Source organism: Triturus cristatus, chromosome 3_1 (assembly GCF_964204655.1).
Source record: "Triturus cristatus chromosome 3_1, aTriCri1.1, whole genome shotgun sequence".
Taxonomy (NCBI): Eukaryota; Metazoa; Chordata; class Amphibia; order Caudata; family Salamandridae; genus Triturus; species Triturus cristatus.
This window is the reverse complement of record NC_140583.1, coordinates 479,156,256-479,172,917: the sequence shown is the minus strand read 5'-3', so window position 1 is coordinate 479,172,917 and position 16,662 is coordinate 479,156,256. Positions and strand designations below refer to the sequence as shown.

Here is a 16,662-nt window from a genome sequence, read left to right as displayed (position 1 = left end):
GTAAGCAACATAACATCTTTAATGCAATTCATATTCCTTGTCTTTATCCTACAGTGCATCACCTGCAAATAGTACATGGCAATCTTAATAGCATATTATGTCATACTATTAATGTCAAATATCAGTCTTCACCTCCTGTTGATGGTCAAGGGCATTCGGCACTGACCATCTTGAATACTTCAGGGCTTATCTGATGATCCACTTTCATAAGGTTGAGCAAACACCACTATTTCAAGAAGCCTTAGAACGAGGACTGCCTAATCAAAGTTCAAAGTCAGCGAAATGTGCATATTTTCAAAAGACCAGATTCAACATGTCCTCTTTTAATTTAGACTAAATACATTCTTTATCCATTGTGCATCTTGTAAAATCATGGCCTACCTGCCCAACATATGTTTCCCAACACTCATTTTTCTGGCTTTGAAAGTTGTAGTCAAAAGAAGATGATAATGTTGTCTGGTTAGGTACTACTATAGGTGTGGTGGTACTGTTCTCCTCCAGCTCTAGGATAAATGTGCTGTTCCCATTCACTCCAAGGTCAGGAACAACTGTAGATGTCGATAAGGTTGCAAATGTTCTTGTGGCCAGAAAAGGGGCAGGCTCAGTGGCACTTCCATTACCAACATTCTGAAAGATCAAAATGATATGCCTTAGGCTGTGTTATCATGTATTTCAATGTATTCTTTCACAGAACAACATCTATGCCAGTATGTGGTTAACATTATGTTTGCTGTTCCCAAAGAAAGGTGTCACCCAATAAGTGGTACGTTCCTACTATGGACCATAGGAAAATTGTATTTCAATCCTAGTGATTTATAATCTGAGGATATCAGGTTGCATATAACATGGATGGCTCTTAGTGTTTGTCAACACCTGTTGGAAGCAGTTATTTATCAAGAGACATTGATTCATATAGCTGCAAATACAATTCTGCATTTTTTTTTAAAAGGAACCAATGCTTCAGTTGCAAAATATAAAATGCAATTAAATGATGTTTATAATCAAAAGATATACACAGCTAAATATGAAGGAGTAAAGCATGCCCTTCACAGAAGGTGGATCGTTCACAGAAGGTAAGGATTACTCCCCAATGATTATGTACATTTATATTTACATGCATAAAGAGAGAGCTCGAGGAAGAAAGTAATTTACTCATTTTGCCAGTTCAGAAAAGGAGACAGAAGTTCAAATGGCATGTGTAGATTTGAACTACACATGCCTGAATTAGATTTAAATGTAAGCAATTTGGGCATACTCGAGGGGGTGTGCAAGTAGGATCCACACAAACGATAATGTGCACTCTCAAAGGAAGACATGCGAAAATGGGTTTGTTGCAGTGGCGGCTCCTCCGATAAGGGGGAGGAGCATCACCCCACTGCTTTATAGCAGTGAAATAAAGGGCAAATAAAATGATAATAACTTGAGGTTATTATTATTTTAATTTTTCCTGCTGCGACAGCTATGCGGGCAGCGCGTGGCTGCGCGTTGCTGCTTTGATGACAGAGTAGCAGAGGGAGGAGTAGTGGCACACTGTAAGTGCGTATGACTGTTTGGCCGGCCAAACAGTCATGCACACTTTTCATGTTCTCCACCGCAGGCTCCCACTGCCTATCTGAGTGGCGCTCAGACTAATCACAAAGCTGAATTGTTGCATTGTGATTGGCTTAGGGGGGCCTCGGTGCTTCCTGTTCTGGCCCAACGTGGAGGAGAAAAGAAGGAGAGACACTGCGATAAGGTATGTTCTTTCTTCTTTTTTTACATGCCCTTACCCCCACCTCCCGCCCCGCCACCCCCAATCCATGCCAGTGCCACTGGTTTGTTGATCCACAATATCAGAAGTGCCAGGTGTACATCAGGAATGTATACCTATAATGTAACAGGAAATATGAGCAATCAGTCCTGGATTTTTTATACTTTTTCCAAAAAAGAAACTCTTTTGCATTTGGAGCTATGAGTTGGATTTAGAATATTTGATATATGATGCAGGGAATGATGTGGGAGTCAGTTGGAAGCAGTTGAAGGCTGATCAATGGAGTTATCTTACTCCCAGCAAGACAACTCCTTGTGCACTTCCATGTAAAGCATGAATTCAAAAGTTGATCTGATTTGCAGATATCAGGCCCGCCTACTACTGGAATCCACGGTTACCTGATTGCCTCTTTAGTATATTGATGATAAGGAAAGGATCCTCCAAGATAAATTCATCGGTTTTATTGTTTCAAAAGGATGTTGTGGTGCACCAAACAGCTAACTGTGGGGGTGAGGTGATGCTGCTGAGAACCACTGAAATGATGCAGGCGTGCAATAATACAAAAAAGAGATTACAGATGTTCATAAAATGTACAGCTGCTGCCAGGCCCATCAGAAGGTGGAGGGTTCATTAGTGCCCAGACCTCACACTTTTTCAAAAGCAATGCTTGAGCTGCACTATTTATAGATACTAAAGCAAAACTGCTTCATGTATTAATAGTGAGGCATCAAACATGTCTTAGTTACAATAGATGACACCAGGCAGTATGGATTAGCTGACCTCATGCCTCACAATAACTTCTAACATGTATGACTTGGGTTTCAAGAAGTGTGGTTATCAGTTTAGCTTCAGTGCTTTCAAAAGTTAGTAGAGTAGACACCCATCTTATTTGTCTGCACCCTGCTAGGGCAGAACACCATATGTCCATTTTTTTGCTGCTGAAACTGTGAGTGACCTGGCAGGGTGTCCGCATCTCACTATTTGAGCCACATATGTGAACAAGGTTCCTGTCTGTGGCTGGGTGGGAGGAGCAGCAGTCCAGAAGTGGTCTTGCACAATGTTGCCTCAGGGACACAGTCTTCTTTAAAAATGCTAATAGGAAATGTGAACATCTACAGCTAAGCAACCCTTATGTATATATACATGCAAAGAGAGAGAGAACGAAGACCATGCTGGGTGCCTATGCTAGGAAAGTACTTTTAGTTTTTATTTCTTCCATTACGTTTCCTTCAAGGTGCATACATATTGTCATATCAGGGAACAGAAGCACAGCCAGAGTAAGATTTGCCCAAGATCAAACAGTTTGGTAAGTCGGAGACCTGAGGTTGTATTGCTTGACCCAAGGAGTCTCCAACCCTTTCTGTAATGAGAGCTACTTCTGACCACTGAAAATCATAGTGAGCTACTAAAGGATAAACAACTCATGCATTGTTACCAGACACCCCCGCACCCAGAGTCATTGACTTGAAGGCTAATGTCCATAGAGACAGATACTACGGTTTGAAAAAAATACTTTGAGTAGGGGCACTATGACAGGGCTGACAAGTGTGTCAGTGAGAGTGGGGTCTTTGGGGATGGATGAACATGTATGTGTATGAATGGGATATATGTGTATGAGTGAATGAGAGACTGTGCCATATATACAAGCATAGAAACATTTATTTTAAATAGGAGAAATTTAAAGTGCAGGATGATTTTCAGCAAAAATGTACAAATATGGAATTTTTTTTGCACTTTAAATTTCTCCCATTATAAAAAAAAAACAGCTGTATTTTTGAGTTCTACATATGGCATACTGTCTACTGGCCATTAGAAACAAGAGGCCTGCTGTTTGAAAGTGCGACACTTTGGTATGGGAGAACATTAAAATGAAGAGTTAACTAAATCATTACAGTAACTTTTCATTTTGATTTTCTCCCAGTTAAAGGCATTCAGAAACATCATTTTGTTCTCCCACTGCAATATTGAGTTGACACGGACTTTTATTTAAGAGTTAAATACCTCAGTGCTTCACTTCCGTGCCGGGGCCCCAGCTTGAGTCATAAAGCTGACTGAGCACTGATCTTTAATAGGCCCTGCTATCTGCAGCCTGATGATAATAATGTAAAATAAACACAGCTGTCCCTTAAGGGTAAGAGGAAAATGTGACTCAGTGGCTATTTAGAAATGAACTCAAGGCTGTGAACTCTTCTGAAGGTGTCCATGAGCTACTGGTAGCTCTGGATCCATTGGTTGGAGACACCACTGTATGGGCTAGTTTTTTGGCTGTTTGTGGGTGTGTTAAAAAAATACTTGATTGCAGAAAGGTTGGGGACGAAGGGCTACGGGATGAAAATAAAGCAAAATACCAGGAAAAAGTAAGGTCTTACTATACAGAAATTAAAACTACCCAGGCTGCCAACTATGAAAACAGAATTAATGCTGCAGCAAACTACCCTAGAGATATGTTTAAAATCCCTAAAACATTGCTATAACCCACACCCATTGGCTCTCCCACTGAACCCTCTACCACCAGGTGCAATGATCTGGCCTCCTATTTCCGCTATAAAATAACGGACATCTACCGCTCCTTCCAAGAGGTGGAGGAAGACTCAAACTCTAATTCCCTTAGAAATTTCCACAACAGTAGCTCTACCTCCCTTTCAGAATTTCCTCCACTAACGTATAATTATTTCACTACCATTTGAGAAAAATCCTATCTGGATCCCCACTAGATCCTGCCCCCCCAGGATCCGTTTACTCCTTTTCCCTTCTTTGCTTGACATGGTCAATCTGTCCCTGGAAAGGGGCGCAGTACCCCTGGCCTGTAAACATGCCATGGTTAAAGCTTTCCTTAAAAAGCCCAACCTAGACTCCTTATGTCTGGATCATTTTCGTCCAATCTCACTCCTTCCAGTCATAAACAAGGTGTTTGAAAAACATGTTGATATCATCTCTCAGAATTTATCAAAGGCCAACAGCCACCTTCACCCCACCCACACTGGTTTTGAGCCCAAACTTAGTACTGAAACATCCCTCCTAGCGGTAGTGGGTGTTGCTAAAAGGAGACTAGACCAAGAAGGCACAGCAGCCACAATACTTCTTGACCTAAATGCTGCCTTCGATACCGTGAACCACAATATCCTCCTCAAAATGACCCACATGGTCAGAGTGTCATGGAAAGCTCTGTACTGGCTCAGCTCCTTCCTGAAGGACAGATCCTCCCAGGTATTCAACAAATCTTGCTCGTCAGACATTCCTCTCAACAGTAGAGACACAGCTGGCTGAGAGTTTGGTGGCCTGAGTTTACATTCAAAAGGCTTACTCATCAGACATAATTCCTCTCAACTGTAGAGTCCAGTAGTGGTCACCCCTTAGTCCTACGCTTTTTAATCTCTACATGCAACCACTAACGGACTTCGTGACTCCCTTTGCGATCTTTATAGTTTCCTACGTGGATGACACCCAGCTGGTATTTTTTCTAACCCCAGACCTGGACCCCGCAGCCCCCACCCTGGCACCAAGTCTGGAGTTAATAGTCAGCTGGTTGAATAAATCATGACTTAAGCTGTACGGATCTAAGACTGAACGTATGATTCTTACGAGCGATCCCCTTCCACAAGGGGCCCTCAGTTGGCCGGAACGCCTTGGTCTACCCACTGATCCAAAAACAGTTATAAAAAGTTTAGGGGTATGGTTGGATAAAACCTTTTGAATGGAAACTCAGGCCGCAAAACTCTCAGCCAGCAGTTTCTGAATCTTGCATATGTTAGGCATAATACTTCATCTGCTCCCCCAGACAGCAAGGAGGCTGGTAGTCCAGGCACTGATTTTATCCCGCCTTGACTACAGAAATTGGCTCTTCCTGGGTGCACCCAAAGTAGTCATGCAAAAATTACAGGTCGTGCAAAATTCAGGTGCACAAACGTTGCTTGGGATCCCAGACATACATCTGCCAGTCAAGGTCTGGCAGATCTAATTTGGCTCCCAGTTGCCCAAAGAATCGAACTGAAGGCTCTATGCACCGCAGATAGAGCCCTTCGCTCGCAAGGACCGCCCATCTTACGCCACTATGTCACCACCTACAACCCGAACAGGGCACTAAGATAAACCAATGCACATCTGGCCACTCTTCCTCCTATTAGAAAAGCCAGACGAGGAGGACAGTCCTTTAGTTTCAATGTTGCCAACATTTGAAACTTCTTCCCCCCATCCTTGAGGACAGCTGACAATGGATTGTCCTTCTGAAAACCTTTCATGACCTGGCTATTTAAGAGCTAGCCCCATGCTGAGTTACCAGTGTGAGTCAGTGTTGCAGTACCTCTCAACCAATGCTGGGATGCCTACAGGTCACCATGCGCTCTATAAGTACATAAAGTATAGTATAGTTTTCAGGTCTGGTGAGACATTTTTTACAGTTGATTTCTCTGATATTACCCCAATTATTGCCTCCAACATGTGGTGCCTCATATCTTTCAAAACTCCTATACAGCTTGTCTTTACAATTTCAAATCCACCCTAAATGTGGTACATATTCATAGCTATCTGATTTACTAATGGGGCCTCCTTTACTTTTGTGCCCTGGCCTCTTTTCTGTCCTAGTCCGACCCTGCTTCCAGTTAGGCGTGATGTGTCATTACAATCAAAATGGCGCGGAGAAGCCCCAGAACTGAGATTACTGTGATTGTGTCCCACTCATTTCATTAGTTCAGTGGATGCAAATGAGCGAAAGAGCGCAGATTATGATGTGTGCAAAAGCATACGGTTCAGTGTTTGTACAAGAGTGCACGGTTCAGTATCAGCACGATGGTTCGAGGTGCCAAGTGTACAGCAGCGCTTGCTTCGGTGTGTGCAAGACTCAGGATTGGTGCAAGAGCATGAATTTCAGTGTTATGCAGGCGCACATGTGAACAGAGTCTGGGGAGTTATCCTGTTTCTGTGCCCTGGTCAGAGGGCAGGGAAAAGAGGTGCTTATTCTATTCCGTTCCTGAAGTAGGAGAGCTGTGATAGTTTGGTTGGGTGTTATTTTCTCACCAATTAGAGGCAGTATGGTTTGTGTGGATAAGGCTGCTGGTCTGGCCAGTGTACGGGGGTTCTGTTTTAAGTGTGTAAATGAGTCGAGGTGTGAATGGCTGTGTGTTTTCAGTTTCACTTGGAGGTGTTTTGGTGATTGGTTGAAATCTAGTCTTAGTTTCCTATGGATGGTGTAAATGCTTGCTGTGTGGTTGACGTGGGGTAGGTTGATGGTCACTTGGTAGTAAACGCGGATGTTGTGGTGTATTTTTATTTCTGTCTGACATACGTTCGTTCCAATTACAGTAGTGAATGTGTTGTGCGGTGGAATGTTATGCGTGACCTTCCAGCGTGGGATGTGAGATGCCATTTAGAAAGCTGGATGCACTAGCAGGGCACATTGGGGCACCCGGTGTGTCAGACAGTTGACAAAGCAAGAGGCCGAGAAAAGAATGTGTCCTGCTGCCTGCATGGAATAATAAAAACGCAAACCCTGTCTCAGATCGCACACCAGGATAATGATTACGCTAAATACAAAGTTGCAAAGTAGCATGGCTAAATACTTTCCAACTGGTTATCACATTCAAAACGGTATATTAATCGAGAATACTTACACTCATGCTGTTCACCTTGTCCAGCAAAGCAATGATTAAACTGTAGAGATTCCCCAGATAAAGGACAAGCACCCTAAAATAAACAAATGCAATTCATGTGTAAAGGTTTATCACTCCTCATGGCTGCCTATGAATTCAGTGTGTGTGGCTTTGGGTATCCCTGTACCTCGCAAGCTGAAACCGCAGAGTGGTCCTCGGGTGATACATCTCCAGCGCGGCCACCAGTTCAAAGGCAGATGGGGCTATCATGGTAATTAGTGACACAACAACGCTCACCTGCGAAGACAAACATAGCATGCAGCGCCATCAATAGGAGTCCAGCATTAGTACCATGGCCCGAAATAGATAAATAAATAACGATGTAAATTAATAAATGAATCAATAAATAAATACTAACCAAACACCAATGCAGTAACAAAACTCCTCCATGCAATAAATCAGGACCTAGGCACTCTCTGTGTCTGACCTGTGAGTGAACGCAGTCCGATTGAAAATGGTTGGTTCATCTTCAGGTATTTTACCTTTGGTCTAAGGGAGTCATTTAGAGCCTGGCGCAGGGCCCACTGGGCCTGCAGGTCAAAAGAGCTTATGGCCTCTGCTTCCCTCGCATAGGTCCGCCCATCAAATTTAGAGAACCCTTCTGGGAAGGCGGGAATCTCTGTGCTTTGAGTCCACCAAATTCTAAATGACCCCATTAGAAACTTATCTGTAGGTTAAATTTCCTCAGAGGTGCAAGCCTGGAAGCAGTAGCTGGAAAGGGGTTGTTAACGCAGGATATGTTGCGTTAGCAGTTCAACTCTACACGTAAACTCCCTGCCCAAAAGCTTCATGCCAGAAAAAGAGCTTGAAGTTGAAACTGAAGCACGGAGGGCATTTTTTCCAGAGGTTTAGCAGGATGTCCTAGACCCCTATGGGTGATTTCGTTTTCTATGTCCAGCGTATTTTACCCTACTGGATTCTTTCATGCAGACAACCACTTTCTCTGTCTTAGGTGTATCCGGACCCTCCAAGCCAAGTGTGAAAGTTCTACATAGGTAAGGAAGATGCACCCACACATACGTGACCTCATTTATCTCTTTGGGACAGCAGGAGACTGGTGCTGTTTGTTCTAGAACAAAATGTTGGAATACAGGAGATCATGACAGCACTCAAGACAACTCTCGGCCGGCAGGAATGAATTCCTCAGTCCAACAGAAGGATACGTTTGCCTTCTCCAGGCCCTGGCAGATACTCTCTTGGAGTAAGTGAAGCAGAATATTTTATTGGTTAAGTCCCAAATGATCGATGACTTTTCCAATTCCCACTATTAGTTTTACTGTAACGCAGTGCACTTCTTTTCTGTTTGTATTCACTCAGAATTCCATGTACCCAAAATCCAGAGTAGTTATTCCTAGTTATAGGGGTGCAGAGAACTCTCCTGCTTTCGGCCTCTACAACAGACCCTCACCGTTTAAACCACGTGACTTCAAATGTAATCTTCATCCTGGAGTCAAAACTTTTCCAGGCATTCTTTGAGCGGGAAAAGGAACTTGTTGCAAATAGGTTCGGCCCATTTAATCCACCAGGATATTTTGCTTGTGAACGTCCAGTTTTCAGACTTTTACTGTTGGTGAGCCTCACTACCTGAGGCTCACTCACTTTTTTCCTCGCAGGTGGCCGCTAATCAAATTCAGAGATCTCTTCTTGGAAGTTGGGAATCTCTATGCTTTTAGTCCACCAAATTCTAAATGACCCCATGAGAAACTTATCGGTAGGTTGAATTTCCTTAGGGCTGCAACCCTGGAAGCAATAGATGGAAAAGGGTCATTAAAGCAGGATATGTTGAGTTAGCAGTTTCACTCTATCCTTGAACTCCCTGCCCAAAGCTTCACAATAAGTGCTGTGTGCCCACCTGTAGCATTTGGTTTACAGGCCCTGAGTACAGGTAGTACTACCTTACTAGGGACTTATAAATACCCAATTCCACCATGTTTTAAGGAGTTAGCACATGCACTTCAACACTGGTTAGCAGTGGTAAAGCGCACAGAGTTCTATGACCAGCAAAAACGAGATCAGAAAAAGTATGGGGAAGGTTAATATCTATGAAATCATGCAAACTCCCCAGGTTACTTGTTACTTATTCTACCTCAGGCAACAATAGTAATAACAATACTATTGGGAAGCACACTGGAGTACAATTAGATTAGCATTATGAAACTCTCCTGGATTATTTGTTACTTACTCCACCTTACGCGACAATATCGATAACAATACTATTGGGAAATGTATTGAACTACAATTAGAGCAACACAGTGAAACTTCCCAGACTGTTGTTTATATATTCTACCTCACATGGCAATACTAATACCATACAGTTGGGAAGCACACGTGTTAGACCTGGCACCATTGGCGTGGCTCTCCCTTCCATTTTTCGCTGTTATCTCCTCTGTTTTTGCTGGTATTAGATGGTCTGGGCGCTGTGCCACTGCCATTCAGTGCCACAGCGCGAATGCTCCCTGTGTAAATATGACATGTGAATTGGTATCTCCATGAGTGGCTTATTTGGTTTACCTGTTAGTCCCTAGTAGCATGGCCTGTGTGTGCCCAGGGTTGGTAAATCAAATGCTGCTGGTGGGCCTGCATCGCTGGTTTGCGCCACCCACAGAAGCAGCTTGTAAAGTGTGTCTCAGAACTGCCACTGCAGAGTCTGTGTGCAGTCCAGAACTGCCATCTTGGCTGTGAAGTGCACCCACTTCCCAGCCCCTGAACCTTCCCTTGGCATCATGTAAGCCACCCCTCTGGTAGGGTGCATTTTTTGTGTGTAACGTAGGACATGCCCTGGTGTGTGTAGCATTTCCTCGTAGTGAATTACACCCAATTTCGATTTTCACTACTGTAAGGCTACCTGTTCTCCATAGGCCAGAATGGGAGGTTTGGTTATTACATTCTATAGTCCTAACTGACCTAAAGAACATGGTAGAAAAACGAATTTAGTATGCCTGGACTCAGAATATTAAAATACATCTTTTAGTGAAGTTTATTTTTATATTCTGTGTTTGAAAATACCACTTTTAGAAAGTAGGTATTTTCTTGCCTAAGCCTTCCAGTGTGCTCTGCTGTTACGTGTATTGGCTGTCTGGTTTTGGAGGAACAGGGCAGGCTGAGTCAGACCTGGGTTGAATAGAGAGATCTGCATTGGAGTATGGGGAGGGGTAGCTCCTTGACCTGAATAGGGCTGTGCCTGGCAAGGTGAATGCTGGCTCCACCTCTCACTGTGTGTCTGATGGCAGACCCTCTCTTTCTGAAAGGAAGGATGCAGCCTGGTAAACAAAGAGCTCCAGGGCTGGGCAGAACTGGTTCTGGCTGGGTTCAGTGTCTTGGAGCTTCTGAGAACAAATACTTTTGGGGTATAAATATCTGTGCTGAAACCCCTACAATTTGTATTGCTCCTGGACAACAAGGGGAACCTCTGTCCGTGTAACTGAAGGAATCTGCAGGAGGTGACTGTCCCTGTGCTTGTGTGCTGTTTCTTGGATTGGCCTGCAGTGGTTACTACTGGACTTGGAAGAAGAGGAAAAGGACTTTGACGAGAACTTTTATTTCAACTTGCTAAAGCAATCACCCAAGGGCTAGAAGAGAGCTAGCCTCCTGCTGGAGTCTCAGGCACATCAGACTCCACCACAAGCCTCCTGTTTCCTCCCAGCGAGGATTTCTATCTGCAGGTGAGGCTCCTGTGAGTTCCAGGGCCTCTAGCTCTACTGCAGAGAAGAGAGTGCTGAAAATCGTCGCTGACGCCCATTTGCGAGCCGCCGCAGCTGAAGCGCGTACGAAAAATCATTGCGCTGCTGCCGCTGAGTGCTCGCTACCGGAGATCATCGCTTCACACGTTTGCGGTCTGCCAAATGCTCGCTAACCTCAAGATTATTGCATCGCATGGTTGCGGGCTGCCAACTGCTCGGTAACCCGAAGATCATCGCATCGCACGTTTGTGGGCCTCTAAGAGCTCGCTAACCAAAGATCATCGAGTTCATAGCTTCACGACATCGCAGCGCGGATGCCATTTTCTTCGCATCGCATCAGGATCATCGCTCCCTCTCTGAGCGCCATTTCTTTTCATCGCAACAAGATCGCATACGCAACAGGCTCGGCGCATCATCTTCCCTTGCGGCAAGGATTTCAACGCATCGCCGGCTTAGCGTGGAGAAGTTTGTCGCTTTGTCCTGCACACAGATCAGCACATCATCCTCCCTTGCGGCAAGGATTCAACGCATCGCTGGTCATGCGTGAGGAAAATCATCGCTACAGCTCCTTAGCGACATTTTGGTTGTTTAGCTACAGAATCCAGGTACTTTGTAAGTAAAAGGGTCACAGAGACCACTGCTTTGAACTGAACTCCTCTTTGCACACTTTGAACTATTTTTGCAGCATTTCAAGAGTATCCCTATTTTTCTAGTATTGTGGCTTTTTACTGTTATTGGTCTTGTGTTACGTCTATATATAAAGATACTTATTTTTTATAACTACTTGTGTGGTGTCCCTTTGTAGTGTTCCTCACTGTGCTACTGTCTATGGTCATAAATGCTTCACACACTGCCTCTGAGATAAGCCTAGCTGCTCCTGCTACGTTACCACAGGGTTGAGCAGGGGTTATCAAAGGGTGTAGCCCACTTACTCTGACTTAGGAAGAAGGGTCCCTACTTGGACAGTGGCCAGCCATTGCCAACTAGAGACCCCTATTTCTAACAACACTAAACTACGATTAAAGCAGCAGCATGTCTGACAAATGAACACCACACCAATTAAATGTAAAACATGTCCAATATTGTCCGCTTTTGGTGAGTACTGTTCATAGATTCTTAATCTGACTTCCCCAACATCTGGTGCTACTCTCATAACAGTTTATTTACTTCAGAATACTTCCACCTATGTGCTCTATGATATTACATTGTTGACATCCAATATCTCAAATTGTCAGATATCTTACTTAGCTGACCCCCTGTTAGAAATGGGGGTCTCTGGTTGGCAATGGTGTGCACCGTTGTCCAAGTAGGGACTCTTCTTCCTAGTCAGAGTAAGGGCATACACTTCTAAAATAACCCCTGTTCACCCCCTTGGTAGCTTATCACGAGCAGACAGGCTTGTGTGTAAAGCCTTTGTGCACACATACAGTACTTACAGTGAAAACACTACAAATGGACACCACACCACTTTAGAAAAATAAGTAATCTTTATCTAAATCAAACAAGACCAACACGAAAAAATCCACAATATAGTAATACAAATATGACTTTCAGAAGGTAGAAACAGTTCTGTGCAAAGCAAAGTGCATATGAGACACTTTTCACACAAAGTTCCTTGGATGCGTCAAAATCATAAACAAAAACAGACGCAGGGAAGGTGATGCATCAGTTCCTTACTCCAGGGGAGGTGATGCGTCGGTTCCTTACTGCCACGCAGGGAAGGTGATGCATCAGTTCCTTACTCCAGGGGAGGTGATGCGTCGGTTCCTTACTGCCATGCTGGGGAGGTGATGCATCGGTTCCTTACTGTAGGGGGGTGATGCGTTCATTTCTTACTGTGCAGGGAGGTGATGCCTCGGTTTCTTGCTACAGCCCCAGCAATAATGTAGACTTGGCGCCCCGGTGCAATGTGTGGGGATCGGGCATGCGTCACTTCTCGATGCGGTGGCGGCAATGGCCCTTGGGTTGATTTTTTCAGCCGCGGTCCCACAATGCGTTGGTTCTTGCAGCTGCACAGCAGTGCCTGCATCAGAATCGGTGTGGTGATCTTGGCCTTCGTAGATTGGTACACTTGAAGCCGCATGCAATGATTTCTCAAGCTGGGGGCAGGCGCTGCGTCAGTAACTTCGGCAATGCATCGGAAACAGTTACAGATGCATCGTGCTTCTTCTCGTTGCATTACTTTTCCAGCTCCCTACTGCAGAAACAACCTCCAGAGGCCCAGAACAGCAATAGGAACCTCTTGGCAGGTCAGAATTCTCAGAAAGGGAGTTCAGGGGAGATGGGGTGAAGTCTTTGTATCCCTGAGACTTCAAAACAGGAGGCAATCTCTACTTCAAGTGCTTGGAAAACTTCCTCAAGCAGAGGACATAGCACACAGCAAAGTCCTTACCCTTTCCTTGGCAAAAACAACTACTGCTGGCCAACCCCACACAGCACACAGCAAAGGATCAGTACTTCTCCTCAGTTTCTCTAGCTCTTTTCCTTGGCAAAGGTTCCTCTTGAATTCCAAAATTAATCTAAAGTTCAGGCGTCTGGGCCCCACTTTGTATTGCACAAATTCCTTTGTTTTCTCTTGGCAGAGAAGCTCTTTGTCCAGCCAAAACCACTTCTGTCCTCTCTGGTGCAGCTTCCTGGCAGGAGGTGGAGACAGCATTGTCAAAGGCAGACCAGGCCCATTCAGGTGTGAAAGAAATCTCCTACCCCCTACTCTGAATGTAGCGCAGGCCTATTTAGCTCAGCCCTGACTCACCCTGGAAAGGCAGGACACACCTCATTCCCCCCCCTCAAGTCGCTGTCTGAAGTCTGAAAAGAATGCACATCCCCAACCCCTGTCACTCCAGAACCAGACAGTCAATACACAAACCAGCAGAGGCACACAGGATGACTAAGCAAGAAAATAACTACTCTCTAAAAGTGGTAATTTTAAACACAGAAAATAAAAATCATCTTCACTAAAAGATGCATCTTTACATTCTGAGTTCAGGCATACTAAACTTTACTTTCTTATCTTGTCCCAGTGGGAAGTTGTTAGAAATGGGGGTCTCTAGTTGGCAGAGGTAGGTACCTTTCTCCAAATAGGGACCCTTACTTCCAGTCAGGGTAAGGGGGATACACTCCTCAAATAACCCCTGCTCACCCCCTTGGTAGCTTGGCACGAGCAGACAGGCTTATCTCAGAGGCAGTGTGTAAAGCATTTGTGAACACATACAGTAATACAGTGAAAACACTACAAATGGACATCACACCAGTTTATAAAAATAAGTAATCTTTATCTAGTTCAGACCCAAATGACAAACATCCACAATATGGTAATAAAAATATAACTTTCAGATGGTAGAAATAGTTCAGTTCAAGCAAATTGCAGATGCAACACTTTTCTCACAAAGTACCTGCGATGTGTCATGCAAACAAACATAACGGGCCGCAGGGAAGGTGATGCGTTGGTTCCTTAAACTCAGAGAAGGTGATGCATTGGTTCCTTACCGGAGAGGAGGCGATGTGTCGGTTTCTTACTGTGTGGGGAGGTGATTTGTCGGTTTCTTACTGCATCCCCCAATGATGCACCAGACTTGGCACCTCATTGCGATGCGACGATCCGGTGACGATGCGTGAACTCGTTCAGCCGCACAGCAGGCCTTGCGTTGAACTCAGTGTGATGATCTCAGACTTCAGAGATCGGTACACTCGATGCGGCATGCAGCGATTTCTCGAGACTCGTCAGGCGCTGCAACGGTTTCTTCGGCGATGCGTCAGAAACAGGTGCGGATGCGTCTCGCTTCTTCGAAATTGCATCATCTTCCAGCTCCCAGCGGAAAACAGTTCTCTAGAGGTCCAGAACAGCAGCAGGCACCTCTTTGCAGGTTAGAATTCCCAGCAAGGACATTCAGGGGAGCTTGTGGTGAAATCTTTGTGTCCCTGAGACTTCAGAACAGGAGTCAAGCTCAGTTTTAAGCCTTTGGAGATCTTCTTTCAAGCAGGTGACAAAGCAAACAGCAAAGTCCTTTTCTCCTTTCCTTGGTAGCAAGCAGACACTGCAGGCCAACCCCAGACAGCAAACAGCACAGGGGCACTATTCCTCCTCAGCTTCTCCGGCCCTCCTCCTTGACAAAGGTTCCTCTTGATTCCCAGAAGTGATCTTAAAGTCTGGGGTCTGGGCCCCTTGTTTTATACACCAAAATCCTTTGTTCTCTTAAGGCAGAGGGTGTCTGTACTCAGCCAAAACCAGTTCTGTCCTTACTGGTGCAGCCTCCCGACAGTAGGTGGAGACAGCATTGTTGAAGGGAAACCAGGCCCATTCAGGCGAAAGGAAATCTCCTCCCCCTACTCTAAAGGCAGCCCAGGTCTATTCAGCCCAGCCCTGACTCATCAGACATCTGGAGCCACTGCCCCTCTCCAGCTCCTGCCATCCAAAAGCCAGACAAACCTAGCAGAGACACATTGGATGGTTAGGCAAGAAAATACCTACTTTCTAAAAGATGCACTTTAACATTCTGAGTTCAGAAATACTAAACTTTATTTTCCTATCTTGTTCCCAGGGCAGTTATGTTTATAAGATGTTATAAACAAACTCCTCATTCTGTCCTATTGGAACAGGGAGCATTGCAATAGTGAAAAATTAAATTGGCAGTAATTTACTATCAGGACATGCCACAAACACCAGGTCATGTCCTACCGTTCACATACACTGCACCCTGCTTCCAGGGGTACATTGGGCCTACCTTAGGGGTGTCTGACATGTAAGAAAAGGGAAGGTTAGGGCCTGGCAAGTGGGCGCACTTGCCAAGTCAACATGGCAGGACCAGACTGCACACAGGCTCTGCAATGGCAGGCCAGAGTTACATTTACAGGCTACTTGTGAGGGTGCTGCAAGCCCACTAGCAGCATTTGATTTACAGGCCCCACTGTACTAGGGACTGACTAGTCCCAACCCTGGTTTTCAAAGGGACTGAAAGAACAAAAAATATCATGTAAAAGGCTAGAGTGCTGCTGGAGACAGGCATACTGTCCTCTATCCAAAATAGCTCTCAGGAAGGTTCAGAATAGCTATTACTCCATGGTGAAGTTGGCCAAAAGCCACTTTTTCACAGAGTGCATTGCCCAATCGAAAAATAATTCAAAAGAAATATTTGCAATCGTTCAAAGTTTTCTGAATCCTTGTGCAGAACAGATGGCTTCAACCGTCTCTAATGACTGGTGTGAGCAACTTTCGGGTTTTTTTATTGATAAAAGTCAAGCCATACAGGACAGCTTTGGGACTGCCACTCAACTGCAGGTGACCCATTTTTATCAGAAAGCTGCAGCCTCTGTTCCAGTTCACCCTTCTTTGACTTCATTCACTCCCATCCCGCTGTCAGATACCTTGGCAACACTTAAATCACTCAAATCAGGTTCGCTACTGACCCCTGCCGAGCAAGATTATTGGTGGCAGTAGCGGATGTAGTTAACCCAGAAGTCAATAAAATTGCCAACCTGTCCCTCCTGACCGCCACGGGTCCACCTGAGTGGAAACAGGCAAAACTCCTCCCCTTGCTGAAAAAACCTTCATTAAATCCCGCTACCCCGGCTAGTTACCGCCCAATCTCGC

The 16,662-nt window shown here is 44.8% G+C and overlaps 1 protein-coding gene across 1 annotated transcript in view; it reads right to left on the bottom strand.

The window, feature by feature from the left end:
- Positions 1 to 16,662, bottom strand: part of TMC3 (transmembrane channel like 3) — a 530,883-nt gene that overhangs the window by 145,886 nt on the left and 368,335 nt on the right. Inside the window, exons 11-13 of the mRNA XM_085646348.1 lie at positions 7,523 to 7,632; positions 7,357 to 7,429; positions 382 to 627 (exon numbers count right to left, since the gene is read on the bottom strand). Of these exons, the coding sequence (XP_085502474.1) occupies positions 382 to 627; positions 7,357 to 7,429; positions 7,523 to 7,632 (429 nt within the window). The remainder of the gene's footprint in view (positions 1 to 381; positions 628 to 7,356; positions 7,430 to 7,522; positions 7,633 to 16,662) is intronic.